Source organism: Lottia gigantea (genome assembly GCF_000327385.1).
Source record: "Lottia gigantea unplaced genomic scaffold LOTGIsca_20, whole genome shotgun sequence".
Lineage (NCBI taxonomy): Eukaryota > Metazoa > Mollusca > Gastropoda > Lottiidae > Lottia > Lottia gigantea.
In genome coordinates, this window is record NW_008708401.1 from 443,573 (window position 1) to 466,114 (window position 22,542).

Here is a 22,542-nt window from a genome sequence, read left to right on the forward strand (position 1 = left end):
TTAGCTAAGCCAATCAGTAATAGTGTTCACAGCTCACCGTCAGAATTTGAGCCTTCAAATCATGTGTGGCCAGAATTATCCGCGTTTGAATGTTGAAATGAAATAATAATGCTTCTGATTTTGTACAATATTTCTTTCATGTAGAATGTATTACTGGTAAAGATTCAGATGTTATTTTTGTGCTGGATGAATCCAGTAGTATTGATAACCGAGACTTTAAGAAGCAGTTGAAATTCGTCCAAGATGTCATCAAAATGTTTGATATTGGACCCAAAAAGACACAAATCGGTGTGGTAACATTCAGCGATCTCCCCACCGTCGAGTTCTATCTTAATACTTATAAAAAGAAGAAGGATGTCTTGAAAGCAGTTGGCAGGGTCGTATATTCCGGTGGCAACACATACACCAATCTGGCTCTAGAAACCGTCCGAGATAAACTACTGTCGCCACAAGCAGGTGCCCGTCCAGGTGTAGCTAAAATCATTGTAGTCATCACCGATGGTGTGTCACGAATGCCTAAAAATACTGCAATGGTAGCTGAAGAAATCAAGAAACGTGGAGTTTATATGTTTGCTATTGGTAAGTGTTGTCTAGCGGCGAATGCACTGTTACACAGGCCTCGCGAAAATCAGTTTTATTTTCCAGCTAGATTAATGTTCTGCACTATAGTTTATTATAATGATTATAATTCTGATTCCCTAGTAATGTTAAAAAACAAATGATGAGGCATTTCGTTGAGTCTTGTTTCCATCGCACTAACATCTAAACGACTTAAGGGAGATCACTCGATTAATAATCGTCGAATTTCTATCTTTATAGGTGTCGGTAAAGAATTCGACCAAGATGCCGAAGAACTTATTAACCTCGCCTCCTCTCCTAGTGAGAGTTTTGTTCAGACTGTTAATGGTTATAATGCCTTGGGAACAATTAAGAATTTATTATCCATCAAAAAATGTAAAAGTAAGTATCATTATCAAGCAATTTCGTTGACAGAAAGTGGCTTAGAGTTTGATGGCTACGGAGATGTTGTGTTACGATTCGTTCAGATGTGTAATATAAATGGGTAATTATATATAAGGATATCTTGTAACTTTGGGTCATAGCTTAAATTAGCATTCTTACTGATTGTCGCGTTTCTAAGGCCTACTAAGTCGACTCAGGGCACAAAATTCTTGTACGTACCTGTAATTAGTAAGTGGAAATAGAAAATAGGAATTTTGCAAGTCACATGCCGAAGCAATTTTCTAATCGTCTTGACCAATTATATTGAATTATTCTCTATTATTCGACACTGTTAAAATAAGCCTGTAATTTAACATTAGAATTGTCTGACAACCATGTTGCCAGATAGTCTCCAAATTAGTTAATATTTTTAGAATTCCATATTATACTTCTACGAATATAACGAAATATTTTTGTATTTTGTAGCTGGTGGTGGTGGAGGTGGAGGACAGGGTGATATTCACAGTAAGTATATTTTTACTCCGCATTTTTGACAATCTTCTGAGGATGGGCTGTAACACAGTCGGTTAGAGTGTTGGAATCACAGGTCACAGGTTCTAATCTTGGTGAAAATTTAGTGAGCTTCCTTCATTGTTCCAGTAGACCCAGCTGTAAATGGGCGCAGATAATCTGGGAAAGATCAATGTTAAGAGGAAATTTTCCTCGTATCCTTGATTATTTTTTCCTTTTTTTCTTCCGTTTTTTCTTTCCCTATAATTTCTCACATGGATAAAACACTATTTATGATTTTAATTTTACTTTCATTTTATTATTTCAGCATCTTGTGGAAGTAGGTCACCAGCAGATGTCATGTTCGTTACTGATTTCAGTCAAGCTTCATCTCCAGGCGTTGCAAAATCTTTGAGAGTCATTGGAAATATTGCCAAAGGTTTGGATGTCGGGAGAGATAAGGTCCATGTTGGTTTGGTATCAAGTGACTGTCCCGAGGTCGGCGACGTTAACCCACTTCAATATTACGATGGCACCGGCTTCGCCATGGCTCTTACATCTAAAGAATCAGAGACACGGGTTTCCAAATTACTGTTCAGAGCAAGAGACGAATACTTAACTAGTAAATACGGTAGGAAGAATGCTAAACGAGTTATCGTTCTTTACACCAATGGACCAATTTCAGATTTTAGAGAAACGGCAAGGGAGATAATGCGAGCTGAACATCGTATCAATGATGTGAGAGTAATAGTGGTATCTGGTAGTCCAGCAGGTGATAAAGATGCTGCTAGACTACCATCTAGAATGAAGATTCTGTCCAAAGATCTTGGCAATGGACAATCACTATTAAACCTAGTTTGTCAAGGTGAGTGTGCCAAGTTTTATGTTCTATATCTTCAACTACAAAAGAGAGAATCGTTGCGCTGCAACACATATGTTAAATCATTTTGTTAGGATAATTTCATACACTTTTAGTAGAGAACATGATATTAAACCTCACTTACCCCAATAGAAAACTCGATTCTTGAATAACGACATACAACAGTCTTTATGTCGCCCACAATATTTAAGTTTAAGAAAATTCTGAATTAAAAAGTGTTTTTTTTAATAATATAAATGTTCTGTTCTCCGTTTCAGCTATCAGAGTTTAGAAGAAAACATCCAAGAAAATCTACAATGTCGGCATTTTAAAGATCTCTCCTTCAGCAACACAAATACAGAGGAAATCTAGATTAGCAATGCATTTATGGCAAAACAAACATCAGTCGCAGAAAATTGGCGAAATATAGATTCGAATCTAAGGGAAATCTACATAAACAGCATAATCTGCAACTTGGGGACATTTTTTCCATCATATTTATTGTAAAAGTTAAACAACTTTATAGATTTATGCCTCGTTTTCTCTTTTCCATGGACATATTTCATATGATATTAATGACGTTATAAACTGTAATTGTATGAGGTATACAGAAGTAGAAGCCTGAGATAACTTATTTGTAAAGCCAAATCTTCTTCACTTATTTATTTTCTAATAAAGATTCTAGATTTATGTTTTGTAAACTATTGTAGATATAATTTATTTTATTTATTTATTGTAAATATTTCTATCTTTGTGTAATAAAATTGTTGGATTTAGTTTTTATATTTATAAACTGTGCTATCCCAGGGAAATGGTGAGGCTGACATGGAACACGCGTCTAGTCGTTCAGGTGAGACAATTGCCTGGAGATCCGACTCCAGGTGTTACAGACTAAAGATTCTTGACAGCCGGAGACTTTCTACTGGTACAGAAAAATAGGACATAAACTCCCGTTTATTAGAGAACGTTCTATCATAAAAAAAATATCCGCGAATTCGCTGGGCAATTAATGTGATAAGCAAGCCCATTGAGATTTGCGCAGACAAAACTAAGGTTTGGGTTCCATACGAAGATAAGGACAAGTGAATTAAGCACAATTATGTAGGTATCTTTGAGGCTATTTGAAAAACAGCTAAAATTATCATGATCATTCGGGTCCCGCATGACCTTTGTACCGGCCGAAGTATTTTCTCAAGATTGTTTTGTTTACATTCTTAAAACAATAATATAGCAAAACCGTAAACAAAGTAGTGACCTTCATTAGACCAAAATGGGCGAAAATTAGCATTAACCCATTCTTATCAGATTCAAATTGGTTAAAGTGATAGATCAACATCATACACTGTGACAAAACTTTTCTATTTTTCACTATAGATATATGAAATAAATTCTATGACGTTTTTCAGTCTACCCTTTGTCTACTTATGTTCTATTTCTACGTAATCATTAGACATGATTAAACAATACCGACCAGATAAAGGTATTTATGATGGAACAGCGTTTCTATTGTTGACTTTGCGAGAAAATTGACAACAGAACCCTGGTAGAACAGGGAACGAAAATCTACAATGGTAGACATTTTGGAAAATTTACATTGGTAGAACTTTAGAAAAGCTTTAGGAAAATCTACATTTGGAGAAGTTTAGGAAAATCCCACATAGATATAACATTAAGAAACCTTTAAGGAAATCTACATTGGTTGGTAGAACTGCAGAATTTCAACGGGAGTCTATTCATATTCAGTCTACTTTGTTCTATTTTTTTTTTAAATATAAAACAATAATTCTACATATAATTGAGAAAGGTCAGCTCGTTAGGTTAATAATTAGATGGCTTCTACCCTTTAATGCCTCGTGTGAAAACCTGTCAAAAATAATATCTACCCCAAAGGCATCATTTAATAGAAAGTCAAATGGTGATTTTACTTGTGTAAATTTATTAATTTTCCTAAATTTAAATCATGATTGGCGACCAGGTAGGCTATAAGATGACGTCAGTTGATTGATGGGTTTTAGATTCGAATGCGAGTATAAATTAACTGGTACAAAGAAAAAAAGCATTGACTCCAAAAACAAGGTAAGATCAACATCTTCATATATTCATGCATTTTTATCTCATACTGCATCTCATCAAGCAATTTATCTATAGTAGGCTACAATTTCTATCAGAAGTTCGATTTTGTTTGATGTCACGACTGACGACAGTAGTTTTTTGAAACAGAATGCATCGACATTCTGGTTGTTCTGACTGCATTTTTTTTAGCTATTCAGTGCTCATGCATCATCCAAGATAGTTTCCAGTCAACGAATTCCTCGAAGGATGTAAATGTTAAATAGTCCAGATCGATTTCTTACTTTTTAAATCTCGATCTTTTCTAAATATAATCGCTTTTAGATTAATTCTATTCTATTCTATTCTATTCTATTCTATTCTATTCTATTCTACAGATGAGAGGACTGGTATTTCTGTTAATTTCGCTGTGTGTCGTGGCTACATTGGCCCGGCCCAATTTAAAAAAGAGGCAGACATTAAAAGGTAATTGAATATTACTTTCAAAATTAGGTGCTTTCTGTATTAGCAATTGAAATACTTTCACCATAACGCTATCTGTATAGGAACCTAGAAATTATTGTATGCGTATTCAATATCATTTAATCCCAATGTGATATTTCACTGATTTGTCATGTTCCTTTTGAGATTTTGACGACTGTATAGTATTAAAAGTAAATTCTTGAAACCATGTCCAAAAACTGCATTGCATTTGAAATCCAATGTAGTAATGATGTTTGTGAGTTTATGTGTGTGTGTGTCGCTAGTACGACAGGGCAAGCTCACACTTCTGGCTTCTGATACATCTGATGCCATTCCACGCTTAGGTTTGTCAACTGGAGAGATTGAGAGAGATAGTCCACAGAGCCGCCGTGTGTCACCATGCGTTTTGGTATTGTGAACTTGGCAGTCTTTTCCAACAGAGAGTATACATAACTCTGCTAGTGGAAAAGACTGTCCGTGAGGTTTGTTACTAGTAATTTTGTGGACAAGACTATCGCCATTCTGCGACTAATTGGGTTTAAAATCTAAGATCCAAGATCCTAGTCCAAAAAACGTAATTTAATTTCTGCTCAGCTTTTCCAATGATGAAATATAATTGTCATACGGTTTGCCACACAAAAAGTTTTCTGAACACGAACACGATTTGGTGTTTCTTCTAAAAGAAATGATTATAATTGTACTAAAAAGTGTGAAATTACATGTATATAGTTCAGTAAGAGGAGTGTACAGTAATTAATCTCTGTTAATTATAATTAATTGATGATGTAAGATCGTGACCCCTCGGGGGCCATATCACCAATTATTGACCTCTACATACTTCTTTACTGAAATGTTGTATAACATAAAAAAATAACATCATTGCCATGTGCACACTCTAAAAGGAATATTAAATAGGCGAATTAGTGACCTTAACATACTTCTTTTCACTCATTTGCATTGCGATGTGCAGTCTATAAAAATGAATACATGTACATGTATTGAGTAAATGAATGTTTCCGGAAGTTACACAAGTTCTGAATCGGTAAAAGTGTGTTCTTTAGCAACAGATAGATGTGATAAACATCATAAAACGTTGCTAAAAGAACATGTACATTAACTACAAGCTATAATGTCTCTCTGAAAGGGTCCTTGAGTAGACAACCCCAGTGATATCAGGTGTTTCAGAAGGGTGCGTTTGCTATACCCTGCTAGCGAATACACTATAATAGTACAGGCTATAGATATATACATGTGAATAATTATCTCCTCCACCCAGACGACAATTTTGTCTGCAGTTATGATATTGATCATACTATAATTGAGACAAATATAAATTGTATTTTAGCAAATATCATCTTCTTGGGTCAAGGTTTGTCAAATTTTTTAAAGAGAAGAATATTTTATCAGATTAGCAATAAGGTGCCACGGGGCAGTGGAAATGGTTTTATTGCTGAAGAGCACAAGGCTGTTTTGAAACAATTTAGGCAAATTGGCCTTTGATTGACCCCGTGTTGACCGTGTATTGTTTATTATGAATATTGATTTGTTGTTTATTGATGATCATCTATAGTAAACAACTTAAAACATTCTACACACAAATCTAATTGGTCAACAAAAAATTGTTTGGGATTTCTAAAAAAATTAAATGTCTGAAAATGTTTAAAACATTTTAATTGGTGACATTGATTTACAGAAATGTTCAAGATTCCTAAAAAATTTTTAAAATGTCTCATCTTTTGTTTCAATCAAGTGGTTGGGTGGGGAACGGATGAGGATGTATCTTGTTCCCGAGTGAGAACTTGATTGAAAATAAATTTTCACCCAAACCTACACTCCTTTCTCATCCGATTGTACTACATGTTTTCCATAGATCTACTTGTTCAGATTTCTACGGGGATGTTAACTCGACTCGCCCCCTCACCCAGTCATTCATTGAAACGCCACTGGTTAAAAATTTTACTTTGTTATCTACATCAGAGAGTCTTTTCTTTTGATAATTTGAGTAAATCACAGGGCTGTGTATTCATATGCTTGATTTTTTTTTATTTCAGACATTGTAAAGAATGAATTAAACAGACAAAAAAGACAAATAACCAGAGGTAAGGAAATGGATTACGTCAAATCAACTAATTAAAATGACATTAGTAAACATAACAATTCATAGAAGTAGTTGCTACTCAGAGAGTTACATGTCGGAGATTGCATTAGGACGTATATTTTGGATCCTAAAGGGGCACCTAGTTCGTGCGGTACCTGTTTACTGCTTCTACCAATGGTAGTATATATCGAAAATGTTTGATTCTTTCAGGAAACTTAGTCAAAGATGGATCTGAAAGCGCAACTCAAAATGGTAAGTACAAGCTGAGTTCCAGAAAAGGATCAGGGTAACGGCATAGACAGGAGGATGAGGTATCTTCTCTCCAAAACATATGCAACCCTTGATTGAGGGAGAAGAATGGTTAAACAGCTTTGGCGGGAGGGTAGGGAATCGCCTCTTCAAAACGTCTGAAATTAGATTTCTTTATTGAGGGGAGGGGCTGATTAAATGACGATGGTGATGATGATTCTTAACCAATTCCTTTAAAACGACACAGATTATTTGAGTAACTACTTTTATCATATTGTAAATTTCATTTTAGATTTTCTTCCAACATCAGAAGCCGTTGTTTCTCCCCCAGAAACTGAGATTAAGCCAACGAGCGACCCTTCTGCATCTTCAGCTACTGACGTTCCTTTCCATTTACCACAGGACTTCAATGGTGAACCACTACATGCTGTAGAAAAGTCTCCATCGAACGTTTCTCCTTTCGGTCGAATGCCAGGACCCATGGGTGGTATGCCAGGACCAATGGGCGGTATGCCAGGACCAATGTCAGGACCAATGGGCGGTATGCCAGGACCAATGGGCGGTATGCCAGGACCAACGGGCGGTATGCCAGGACCAATGTCAGGACCAATAGGCGGTATGCCAGGACCAATGTCGGGACCTATGGGTGGTATGCCAGGACCTATGGGTGGTATGCCAGGACCAATGGGGGGTATGCAAGGACCAATGGGAGGTATGCCAGGACCAATGGGCGGTATGCCAGGACCAATGGGCGGTATGCCAGTACCAATGTCGGGACCAATGGGTGGTATGCCAGGACCAATGGGTGGTATGCCAGGACCAATGGGCGGTATGCCAGGACCAATGGTAGGTATGCCAGGACCAATGGGTGCAATGCCAGCTGATTTCCAAGGACCAAGTGGAGCATGGGTTGATCAATCGAAATTGATGGCACAACAACAGCAAGGTGATATGGGTAAGATTCAGAATGCACAGAAGAAATTCATGGAGAAACTGATTGCTATTAAAACTGGAACCAATGGAACTGCTAATATGACTGACGAGGAGAAGAAGCAATTCTTGATGAAGGATGGTATGCCTCCAATGACACCTTGTAAGTATTAAAAATTTCGTAGAAAGAAATAAGCAGCGTATCGTGAACTTTTATTATTGGAAGCATGTTCTCACTTTTTGTGGTATGCAGGCAGATGTGTCAGTTAGATTGTGTATTGATTTATTTGTGCTGTTTTCTATTTTCAGTACAATCAGCAGTAGGACATGAAGCTGAAATGGTTCAAAACATGATAGAATACGAGAAACAGTTAGCTCAAGCCCAACATTCTGTATTAAAACAATTTTATACTGACGTTTTAACAAGGTAGGTTCGCCATGCACACTCTTATGGAAAACCTGATGCCACTCTTTTATTTTTGACAGTGGTTTCAAACTTAATCAACTACATATATTATCAGATGCATCAGCCGATCTGTTTTTAAAAGGGTCCATCTCCTCTCCTGTGCTTTGAATATTATTTTGAATAAAAATATTATGATTAAAAATAAATGTTAATGTTCCAAGCACGTTAAGGTAGCTTATTGGAGAAGTCAGATCGGCAGCTTATTGTATTATATAATTGACTTATAAAAGAGCTTCGTATGCTGACAATACGCGTTTCGGATACAAGACCCTCACTAAGACAGAAGTTTTAGGAATAGAAGTTTAATTTCAATACAGGACAACAGATACCAGTAAAAATCTCTTATCCGTGCACAGTCCAAAAACAAAATAATGTACATAGTATTACAGAAAAAGTCAAAAGCAGTGGCTCAACATTATGTGTGGGGACCGTGGACATTTTTTTTTGCAACATATGCTGCTCTCCTATATTCTGAGACCTTGGTCGGGTTCTGGCATAAGTTGTGAACCAATTTATATCATTGTTTGTTATCCTTTAGGATACTTACTTCGGTATATGTTTCTTTGATTTTGTATTTTGTTTTTGTGGTGGGAACGCATGGACTCGGTTCAACCAGTCCCTATGGCAGCTGATTCACTGGTCACAAGGAAAGGAACAACTGCAAAATTTCTTATTTTACACTTTGATACTTTTCAGCCGTGTTGTGAATACCATGTTCAGAAAACGACTGGGAGAAGAGCTCCAAACATTGAAAGCTTTAAATAAAGAAGTTGAAAAAGCTCGAAAATCCATGGCTGGTATGCCTCAACAACAACTTGGAGTAGTTCCTCAGCCAATGATGGGTGGTCCTCAAGGAATAATGATGGACCCAAGAGCTGCTATGATGAGTCAATCAGCTATGATGGGCCAAATGGATCCTAGAGCCGCTATGATGGGCAAAATGGATCCTAGAGCCGCTATGATGGGCCTAATGGATCCTAGAGCAGCTATGATGGGCCAAATGGATCCAAGAGCTGCTATGATAAGTCAACCACCTATGATGGGCCAAATGGATCCAAGAGCGGCTATGATGGGCCCAATGGATCCAAGAGCAGCTATGATGGGCCAAATGAACCCAAGAGCAGCTATGATGGGCCCAATGGATCCTAGAGCAGCTATGATGGGCCACATGGGCCCGAGAACAGCTATGATGAACCAGGGATCACCAATGACAGACCCAAGAGCAGCAATGCAAATGCAAATGCAAAGAAGACAAATGATGGCTAGACGTCGAATGATGGCTGGAAAACAGGGAGCACCAGGTTCAGCATTTGTTGGTAGATTAAGACAAACTATGCAGAAGAAGAAATAAGCAGGATAATAAATCATTAACTTTTAAAAGTCCCATTATGTTTAGCATCAAAGATGTATGGAAATAATATTCTTATATTTATTAACTTATTGTTTTGGCATGCTCATACAGACAGTGTTGAACAACACAGCGAAAGAGAGAGCAAAACCTTTCAAATATGACCATTAGAAACATTAGATATGAATATCAATTCCATGTATTTTGTAATCCTGTATCTATTGTCGTGTTATGTACTAGTAAGTCTTTAAAATACTCCATTGAATTTCTTTTGATAAAATAAAGATAAATAAATATCTCCCCAAAGAATACAAAGCCCCGTTCATTCCAATGTCGGCATGTGGATTCTGTTCGTAAGCATGCAAGCGTATTAATTGTTTAGTGTACGTATATGTTTCGTGTTTCAAAGTAATAGGACTCCTTATGATACTAATGCGTCCATGTCAGACGTACCAATTTAAGTAAATTTTTTGTGTGTTTTATTAGTTTGTTCTGATCAAAAACTGTAAACATTAGTATATTTATAGTCAACTGTAGCAATGTATTGTATATTAATCATATAATTAAAATGTTATATGCACAATTTCGTTTCCAGTTACTTAAATCGCCATGTTTTTCGCTCCTTTATGTCATCTTATTGGGTTCAAATTTTGAAATGTGGCATATTTTCGAGATGCCATTTTTTCAAAAGAAAGGGATCTTCAAGAGATTGTAAAGAGGTTTTCTAAATTTTTATGTGTATTGATGACACTGATAGCATCGATTTGCACCATTCCAATTTTCAATCAGAAGTTCCTGCAATTCCACTGAAACTATGGAGAAACTAAGTATTTGATGGCGCCACTAATCGCAAAATTTGCTGTACAACAAGGCTTTTCGTAAAGGGTAAAGTCATCGAACGCTTAGTTTTAGTGGAATTGCAGGAACCACGGATGTCTGATTGAAAATTGGAATGGTGTCCCCGAAACACATAAAAAAATTTTGAAAACCTCTTTACAATCCGTTTAAGGACTGGTCTACTTCTGAGTCGCCTTCATATGGAAAGCTATGTAAAGGCGTACGTGTTCATTCTGATTTAACATATTGTAAATGTTTTAAAGGTGCCAAAATATTCCATGACAAATTTCAAAAGAAAAGTAAGGTCTACATTACCGATCTGGAAATGATTTGAGTTGTCAACCTATATAAACTCTGGAAATGATTTGAGTTGTCAGTCCATGTAAAACTATGCAAAGATTCTTAGGATAAATGCAAAGAAAACTTAAGATAAATTTTGTCATAAATATTATATTTTTCAAAATAATATTCCACACTAAAGACGACAGACTTTCACAATTTTATCGTAAAATGTTTTGTGAAATCGAAATATCTTGGAACACAATACTGATTGTTTTCCTCAATGTGCTTTCTGGAACTAACAGGGGCTTGATATGGTTAGGCAGAGGTATATCCTGATCATTGACAATTTATAAGGAAATAAATATCAAGAAAACAAATTCTTTAATAAAATATAAATTTCTACAAAACAAAACAACAGAGATTCAAAGAATAGATTGGTGTATGGCAGTGGGGATAGAGAGGCTAAAAGTGGTTTATACCTCCAATCGTAACCTCACTTCATTTCCGACATATTTAGAAATATGATTTTTATAGGTTTGTCTCGAAAACAGAAATTCAATAATTGGGGGTGTGTTCTTGGTGTCTTCAGGGGAAGTCACCAGGACGGATGTGCTTGGAGTCTTGGGGATTGTTTTCCAATTTCCAGTACAATGTGAGAACATGCAATCTAATCAAGATGCAGATTAAATGTTTGTTTTGTGTGATTTTTGCTGCGGTGGGTTACTTCTATCTGCATTAAATCACAATGCGAAACGATATATTGTTGATATTGGCAGCTGCACTCTGCATCGGTGGCGCTTCTACGATGGCGGGGCAGGTTCAATGTTGTGGACGAGAGTGAGGGTTGGCTTCGGCTTCCCAAGACGCGCATATTAGTAGAAATAAAGTTCCGAAAAAGTTAAACTGGAATGGTGACTGTCTCTTTATTAGATGGACAACTGTTATCAAATCAATTCACAATTTTTCTGACAGTTAGTCTCTTGACACTCATTCTTATTTTCACTCCTCGCAGTGGGGCTGGATGAGAGAGGCTACTTAAAGTCTGTGAGATCACAGAAAAGCTGAACCCCTTTCAGAAGACTTAGATTCACCATCGTTCACATATGGTAAGGCATCCTAAAACGGAAGTTGGTGAGGCACACTTTGCTGGAGCTTGACCGGAAGTGTTGTTTGTTTCTGGCCGAAGTATCTTTAACTCACATCAACTATAACCATTCCGACCATGTCCATTCATCAGCACGAAATAATCTCCACATATAAAAACAATTCACAGCGACCATCTGAACAACCCTTCCAAATAGTAATTCAGTCGGCCATTTGTGGTGCACGCTTGGCAACCATTGCTTTAACAAAGTTTGTCCGCTAATTTCAGAGAGGAAAATATAAGTTATTTGAGTAAACATGAATATCAGTGACAGTCTAATAAATAATGGCGATCTCCATGGTGATAAAGTTTGCATGATATCTTCTTCAGTTGTTATATCCAATTCCTGTAAGAAAAAATGAAATACACAGGTAAATAACTCTTATAGTGTCATAACTAGATGAGGGCCCGTAGACTTAAATGGATTGGTGCTCTCCTGCATTTTTTTGGTAGTGGGGCCCCCCTTAAATGGTTCAACCAGTCTCTATGGTAGTTGAAGCCACTGAGCTCTATCAATCGCCGCTATTGGCCGATAAACTACGCTCGTATGTCCTCTAAATTATAGCCCATAGGCGTAGCTGCACCAACCTGCCCAGCCAGCAGGTCTTTAATACGTACGCCTATGTTGTAGCCAGTGAGGTTTTGCCAAATTTGGCTATTTTCATTGAGAAAATTCTCAACAAACTAACGATCCATATCGAAACAACACCCATAAAAAGGGACATTTTATATCTGACCCTAAACGTGCAGAAACCAGATTTGTCGGGGTACCCTTTAGCATAAGGTTTTGTTTCGTTACCATTGAATTTTTGTCCTATTTCCCCAAGGACTATTTATATAGCCTTGCATAATAGAGGTATAAATACATTACATAAACATATTATGCATACTAACTCTATGCTTAGCATAGATTTTGTATTATTGTACTTGTATGTGTGTGTCATCGCGATCGAATATATATTAACATACTGGGTGGCGATGGTCTGATATGTATACAATGTACAACTACCTCAAGATGGCGTTATAAAGCCAGCAGACGATAGGCCTATTTCAACCTATTAACTAATTGCTACTTTCAGTTTCATTACTAGTCAGTCTGCCATTTTCTGTTCTTTTTGCAAGAAAATATATCCGGGATCCGAGATCTATTTAGACTAGAGTGCGGCCTAGATGGCTGGAAAGGAAACCCTCATCAGCATCGAATTAACAGATAATGATAATAGATAACAGAGATAATGATATAGAGAAGTTTATGTCGAATCTCATATTTAAAGCGGAAATAGTATTATAAATACTGGTAAGGAATAGTTTATCTAGCTTTATTAAATCAGATGATGTACTGACGAGTTATGAGACTCGGAATTACCTCTGAATTTCTTTATACATGTTATTCATTTAATCGAAGCAGATAATTTATGATTCGTAGTAACATTGGTGACTTCAAATTAAAGATGGTTGAGCTAAGAGTGCTAGCTTCAAAATAACGAGAGCTACATATCACAAAATGTGAACTAGCAGTCCAATTTCCACGTAAGACATATCACACCGCTAATATCTTAATGATGAGACATTTGACCTGGGACTAATTACACCACTAATATCTGAATGGTGAGACATTTGACCTGGGACTAATTACACCACTAATATCTGAATGGGGAGACATTTGACCTGGGACTAATTACACCACTAATATCTAAATGGGGAGACATTTGACCTGGGACTAATAACACCACTAATATCTAAATGGGGAGACATTTGACCTGGGACTAATTACACCACTAATATCTGAATGGTGAGACATTTGACCTGGGACTAATTACACCACTAATATCTAAATGGGGAGACATTTGACCTGGGACTAATCACACCACTAATATCTAAATGGGGAGACATTTGACCTGGGAGTAATTACACCATTAATATCTAAATGGGGAGACATTTGACCTGGGACTAATTACACCACTAATATCTAAATGGGGAGACATTTGACCTGGGACTAATCACACCACTAATATCTAAATGGGGATACATTTGACCTGGGAGTAATTACACCATTAATATCTAAATGGGGAGACATTTGAGCCTTTGACTAATTACACCACTAATATCTGAATGGGGACACATTTGACCTGGGACTAATCACACCACTAATATCTGAATGGTGAGACATTTGACCTGGGACTAATCACACCACTAATATCTAAATGGGGAGACATTTGACCTGGGACTAATTACACCACTAATATCTGAATGGTGAGACGTTTCACCTAGGACTAATTATACCACCAAAACTTATTACAGCCGAAAGCTTAGTTGAAGAAAAATTTAAGATTGCCATCCTGTTTTGATTGAACTCTGTCCATAGTTGCACAATCAACAATCTATTTTTCATTCTTTTTTTCTCTATTTTAGGTAACCTGAAGTTAGCAAAATGGAAAACGACGAAGAATATAAGACATTTATGAAAAAACTTGAAAACTTTCCAAATTATTTTCAAATGAGAGCAGAAACTACGAATTCAAATCATTGGAAAAAATTGGAAAAAAAACTTAATGATGAAAAGGAGGACTTTGAAGAAATGAGTGCAATGGATAGATTTCGAAACTTAAACTTATTTGGCTGTGTTCAGTATTATCTTGGAGATATGGAATCTGCAGAGTCCTATTTTCAGAAAGTCTTAACAGAATCAGGTTTGACGAACATCAATGCTAGTGCGATGATGGCAAACATGTATTACATTCAGGGAAATATAATAAAGTCTAAGGAAACTCTGGAGAAATTAAATGAATTGGCAAAAGACCCTTACAAAATAGACATTGCCAAAGGTGAATTGTGTTATGCATGGTCAAGATTGGATCCAAAACATTACAAAAAGGGAATTGATGAATTAAAAAAACTTGTTTCCAAATATTCTGATAAACCAGAATATCCCATATGGGCTTTTGGTCTTGCTTTATTCTACAGAAGATGCCTTCATCTATCTGTCAAGTCTCTTCATCCTGATATTGACGTAAACCAATCTTTCAAAAGTGCCAAGGAATTGCTTGAGAACAATATACACAGCGATGATATTGAACCCATTTATAAAGCTCGGTCTTATATAGAGCTAGCAGACTTATTAGCTTCAAAAAATATTCACTCTGATATTGAACTTCCTTCTAGTAGTGACATATATAACTACATTGTCAAAGGTGTTGAGCTGGCCCCAGAATGTGCTTCGGTTTTGATGAAGGCAGGGAAAGTAATGAAACACATTCGCAAATATAAAATATCTGAAGAATATCTTAAAAAGGCTAATGATCTACGACCTAACTCTTTTAACTCTCATCAATTAGCATTGATCAAGATAAGTAACATCACACATGAAAAGTATCATAAGGGTGACCATAACAGACATTATCATTATAACCCTAATTACCATGCTGGCAGGTTTCAAACACATACTTGTCCTCAAAAAAGTTACCAGGATGTACAGAAAAGATGTGGGGAAGGTTCTCGTAAGTGGTCGAATGGTAGAAATAAGCCAGCTTGGACAACAACAAACACTAGGTCTACTCCTACATCACACCGACAAGATCACAGGATCCCAGTTGTACAACAATTATTCAAATCATGGGAAAGCTCTCCAACAGTCCAGCTTGATCAACAAACTGATGAGAGAGGTTGTTCTACTAATCCAGATCTGGAAGAAGATTGTGCTATTCAGGAGCGTTGTGCACCTTTTGATTTTGCACAGAGTTGTGGTAGTCCTATTTTAGAAGATAAAGTAGTCCCAGACTTCAAAAAGATGTCTTTAGATGACTTAAAAACCACAGAAAAGTTCTATTCTGACAACACACAAACAAAACATTTATCAACAACTAATGACTCTGAATGTATTTTGAAGACTTGCGAACCAAAAGAAAAAGGAGCACAACCAAATAATGCACTGGGTCCGTCAATTCAACCAAGCAAAACTTTGGATCAACAACAAAAATTTCCCTTCAAATTTTCACCACATGCTCCAGAATTTGTACCTTTGCAAGTTGAGAAAAAGATGACACCAATAAAGCCAACTTCAATGAAAACTGTTATGAAGTCGCCAAAATTTAGATCTCTGGGCTATCACAAATCCAGAAAACTTGAACCTTGTTTGGAGCTCCTGGAGAGATCAGTTTACTACAGTAAGAATACCAATTTTTCTGCTTATTATGACTGGGGACTACTATTACTACAGATGACTCCTCCAAATTTTGAAAAAGCGTTGAGTAAATTCATCTTCATTATAAGGCATGATAAGTCAATGAATGTACGATACAAAGCTTACGAGCAGGCTGGAATTTGTTGGATGAAGATGAGTGAAAATGTAGGTGAAAAAGATCAAGAAAATCATTGTAAGAATGCCTGCGAAATGTTTAAAAGAGCAATTCGATGCTGGGCTGATTGTAAAAGGATGAAATTACATGAATATTTTGATGACACTAAGAAGAATTGTTACTCGCTGTGCTCAATGCGGGAAATGATTCTAGGAGATACTTCGAAACGCAACACCCAACAAAGGAAAGATTTGGCTCATATTTACTATCTGATAATGGAATATGGTCCTTCTTTGGAACTTTATGAAGAGTTGAAAAGTAACCTTCAGCAACACTCAAATGGACACGACATTGAAGTCGTAAAAGGTATCATTAACAATCATCTAGAAATGAAACAGTTTAATGGTGTTCTTGACTTATTATCAATATTCATATCTTCTGAAGAAGGTTTTGTTTGTCATGAATTCAAATATGAAGTTCTCAAGAAGATGATGGATTTTGCTATTGTAAACAATGATCATACTTTAGCTGCATCAGTCATAGATTTTGATAAGGAGATCAACTTCTGTTATAATGTAATGATCTTGTACAACAAGGAGGATCCATCATCAAAAGAATTAGGGAAATGTTTAGGTGGCTGGTTGGTTGACATTGGGTTGAAAATAACTCATAATATGGATGATGTTATTTTAGGGTGGCCCAAATTGGATGGTCAGGGAATCATAATAGGAAGCAGTAGAATGGCCGTCTGTATAATTAATGATAACAATAAATGCGACTACTTACATTTCGCAATGGAAATGACCCTAGATGACTTTCTTACAGATGGTAGGAAAATATTTCCATTATGTATCAATAATTCTAAACTAGCTAATCCTTTTAAACATTTGAAATCATTCTGTGTATCTAATGAATCTCGATTTGACAAACAGAAGACCGATATACTCAAAGCATTCTGTGATATTTATTTGGCTTCCAGGAATTCACCTACTGAGCCTCAGATTGAAGCAAATTAAACGAGTAGTTGTCCAAAAAGCTGTAAACCCAAACAACAGTAACTTTCTTAGCAGCCTTAACTACAAAAGTTGGTCGCATTTTTGGCTAAACTAAATTAAGGTGTAGTGTCTTCAGTCATAGAAGGCCTATCCTGATTAATCAAATTTGAAGTATCTATTTATAGGTATCAATCTTTTTTTTTTAAATTTTCATATATTATATTTATGTCTATTCTGTTATGTATATATAAATTCTGATTTTTAGTGTAAGGCATAAGGAATGTGAATATAATATTATTCTCGTTTCCCCCCACGTATTTATGTATTAGTGTTTATTATCTTTTTACTTATTATACCTATTATATATGTATTATTATATTATATCTATTCTATTAAGTATATATAAATTCTGATTTTTAGTGTAAGGCATAAGGCATGTGAATTTATTATTCTCGTTTCCACCCCACATATTTATCCATTATAGTGTATATCATCTTTTTACTTATTATATTTATATCTATTCTGTTGTGTATATATAACATACTGTATTTTAGACATAGGCAAAAGAAGAATATGGCATGTGAATATAAATCATATATATTTGTCCTCCATATTTTCTTCTCCCATGAAGACCATCTTTTTTTCATAAATTTTTGATTAATTATTTAAGTTTAAGTTTAAGAAACAAGGGTTGATCCCTGTAAGACTATCCTGCGTGGTTCCATCTGTTTTAATTCTGGCATCAATTAAACAGCATGGAAGCAAGTATATCACATTCAAAATTTTACACCTACTATTTTTTCGAACACATGTAACATGCTCAGAACCATGTACTAACTTGTTTTATTGAATGTCCATGATCTCATCAATTGAGCGAGCCCTGTGCATTAAAAAAAAAATTCAAACTTACTGCTTCTTCAATGCTATCATCATCATGTAGAATGTTTCTATTGACTTTATCCACAATAAATAAAATACTGTATAAACGAATAGCCAGAGTCACGTAAAAATACGGAGTAAGGAAAAATAATTGTAAAAATTTTATAGCTTGAACAGCATACTCTGAAAAAATTATAAAATATAACAGAATTAGTTTTGCAAGTTTTTACTTCATAGGGACATAAATTTATGGATTTGTGGCCTCATGAAAATCTAGTCCCTAAAATTATTAATTGTTTTAAAGTACACATTGTAATTTTTGTAAATACCAAATTTTATGTTTGTAGCTTTGATTGGTTTTGTAGATAGTATAATAGCTTACATCAATTGAAGAATAATATAGTAGAGTACATAACAATTTGGAATGCAGTTCCATCATAGATGACCCTAAGCATTCTTCTTTTAACAAATAATCCAAACTTGAACCGTAGATATGAAAACAAGTACTATTTGTCAGACCTCAATAGGGACACAGACTCAAACAGATCAGTTGTAAAAAGATCCCATAGTGTGAATCTTTAAGTAGCATGTTTCAGTTTCTGTCTTGATTTTTTCAATACATTGTATTTTCAAATTGCTCTAAATTGATGTATTTAGGACATCTACAATTGATGTATAGAATAATATCTTGACTGAAAATATTTTGTCATTGTATGTAAAAAAAAACAAATCGCAGTTTGTAATTTACACCTACCTGATTTTATTCTCATAATACTGAAAAATAACCCAACAAATGACGAAGTTTCATGTCTGAAAAAAAGTAAAATTATATGTTTGCTGTAAATTTCAGTTATGTTCATCAAAATGTTCAACAATTAAAAGCTTCATTAAGATGGAATTGAAAAATGAGCACTTGGTCAACTTTCAAAACACATCAGCATGTGAAAAAGGTTTCAATTCATGTGTATCGGGATACGGAAAGCATCAATTTGCACTTTCCTATTTTTAGTTTCTGGTTCTTGCAATTCACTATCAAAGAGGTTCTCGCCCCCTGGGTAGTAGTAATAGTGCTCAATAAATTTACAGTAGTGCGGAGCATAGTGGAGTAGTGCTGTAAATCTAAAAGCACTTATCATACCGACGTCATAGTGACTCTTAGTTTCAATACATTTTACGTGTACCTGGTCCATGATCGTGGAGGTTGAGTTGGTTGTTTAATGAATGTAGATTCTTGCTGCATGGCATATAAAACTGCTACACTACACAAACTACAGAAAGCTGCATCACTTAATATACCTGTAAATATAGAGCTGCAGATTTATTTACAAAGTTTAATGGCACGTTTCAACTTCAACTTAAAGATTTTATAAATAAATTTTTTTGCCTTGATATTGCAATTACCTAATTAACATCATTTTCTATGTAGACTCTCTGAATGAAATACTGAGATGACAATCCCAATCACACATTTGTTACCGATAAGAGAGCAAAACTTGTCACTGTACTTATCATATTGCAGTTCTAATTCATGAAGTTTTTGAATTTGAGCTTAAAGGTAATATGGCCCTAGGGACAAGCTTGTCCTTATTATGATCAAACTACAATAAATATTGAATATTTTGTTACCTTCTGGTGCTATAACCATCATATTATGAACCATAACAAAAACAATCACAACAATTAATAAACACCTACAAATACAATATAACCAAGACCATTTATTCAACACCAGATAACTTCAGGATGTTTCCATGCTATATTGTGACTAAATGTTCACCAATGATGCATTTTATAATCATTATCAATCCATATTTTAAGATTTATTTTGTATTTTTATAAGCATTGTTAACAAATGCTTGTAGTCCTGCCTATGATGTCTGAACTACCAGAATCATGAACAAGGTCAGACTACATGACAATCTGGACATAGGACCAATAAAACTATGGCTGCCTTTAAAGAACCACAGATGTCTGACCGAAAATCGAGTGGTACAAATTGATGCTATCAGTGTCCCCGATACACATAAAAAATTTAGAAATCCTCTTTACGATCCCTTTAAATATTATATGTTGCAGAGCAAGAACTTTCACAGTGGACATTTTGAGGTTCATGTTGTGAGCACTTACCATATTTGTATAGTAGAACCCTCGCTATAAATAGACCAAGCTAAGGTAGAGGAAATACCATAACATAATGAAGAAAACAGTATCAATATACCCTGAAATATAGCACACTAATAAAAGTTTCCCAGACAATGGCTATTCTTTTAATTAGATTATCATTTCGATATAAGTTGTTGCCTGCTCCCATTTTCAAATTCAGCAAAATCAAATACCATGACCTTCACTGACAAACACAAGGGTTTTATTCATGAAAACTTTACTGCAGATGATTTTTGTGTTCCAGTAATCTGATTGGTGAATCACTAAAACCGATTTTAAATTTAATAATATTATCCAATCAGATGACTTGAATTAAAAAATCTGGATTATTTAAGACGAGTTTGGAAGAATACAACTGAAAAATCATTGCACTTCTCACAAGTTAAATCGATCACCTCCAGGAACCTTATTCTTGAAAACTTAACCTAGATAAAAATCCAGCTTTTACTAAGTACAGTAACCTGTTATACTTACCCTAGTTTTAGGATCATCGCTATCCCACTCATCAATAATTCTCTGACTACATCTCATCACATAATTCTGGACTAAAACAACCTCTAATAGTTTTAATACTGGCTCAGTAAGTAGTAATAGTATTCTATAGAACCAGAGTATAAATACTGGAGTGATATTAACTGGCAAATAGACCAATATCACTAGTAGTAATATCTGAGTGTAAGGTAGTATAGATCTCTGAAATTTAAAATGAGAAAGGTCAGTAGATGAAATTTAATTCTGAATGGATATAAAAAGATGCAGGTTTTTGAAATATAAAAAAGGGTACTATCTTAATTAAGGGATAAGAAAATCTGAAAACAAAATAAGCCATGTAAGAGATCTTGCATTATAACAGAATTTAATAAAATAATTCATTTTTTGTACAATTCCTGCTAACTAAGAGTACATGTTTCGATAAAGAGTGAAACACTTATAACCAATTCCAACCTATTTAGCCTAATTTTCTATGCCTTACTTTTCCACATAATGATTAAAATATTTGAAATCTATTTTCACATGCATGTAGTTATTTATTAAAGTACATGAACAACCAATAAATAAACAAATGAACAATACTGACCCATTGTTTTGGTATAAAGTTGATAATAACAGAGTGTAGCAATAGTAATATTGATAATCTTAGTATGATATCAAGCCCACAAAATGAACCATAGAAAGGGGAGGTGGCCAGGAGTAAGTAGGGTAACAGCTCTACCAAACAACAGCACGCTGGGAAACACATTGTAATATCATATCATATCCAACAGATAATTTCCTAAAAAATAAGTGATATTATTCATATTGACATTGGTAAGACTGACATTTTGCAAATTGTGGGGGATGGGGGAAAAGTGTTGAAAATCTGAAGGTATTATCTCGACCTATGTTTGGGCCATATATACATGTATATTTAAAAGATCAAATACATGATAAGAGTTAAGGGTATGCTTATTTTCTATATTCTTTAATTGAATGCTATATTTTGAGATAGGGTTCAATCACAGTATAGGTCGAGATAATACCTCGATTTCCCCGTCAGTCATGCAGGTAAGAGGAGCTGTGCTCTGCACGTTAAAGATCCCTCGACAGTTGGAAATCGAAAAAGAGCAGGCTAATGCCGCTGTCCTGGCAAAATTTCCCTCATTGAACACTGCATGGCATTGCCCGTCTTCATTAGCCCACATGGTGCAGAAAAGTAGGACGTAAAACTCCATTAATTTCATTTCATTTCTTATGGGAGGAACTTGTAAAGGGGGAGCACTGTAAGCCCTTCCTTGTATTTCACCTCACTCAGTCTGTATTCAGCAATCAGTGAATCAGTCATTCACAGAGAAAAACTGGCCATGATCGTATCCATTCATTCGCATTAGAAATATAGTAAAAGTGTAGATTTATGTCTATTCCTAGACGCAAGGTTATCTGCAACGTCTTCAATACACTTGCTGCAAGTGTCAATTGCATTAAGACCCTTTTATACCCACTTATACGTCCCTTACGGACGAAACTTGTTCTGCA

General features: G+C 35.4%; 1 protein-coding gene across 1 annotated transcript; it reads left to right on the forward strand.

Moving 5' to 3' along the window:
* Positions 1-140: 140 nt before the first annotated feature.
* LOTGIDRAFT_69761 (hypothetical protein) lies at positions 141-422 on the forward strand (the record flags this gene model as incomplete). The annotated part of the gene is made up of 1 exon (XM_009053587.1): positions 141-422. A coding segment is annotated over one exon (282 nt), but the record flags the coding sequence as incomplete, so codon positions are not given.
* Positions 423-22,542: the final 22,120 nt, after the last annotated feature.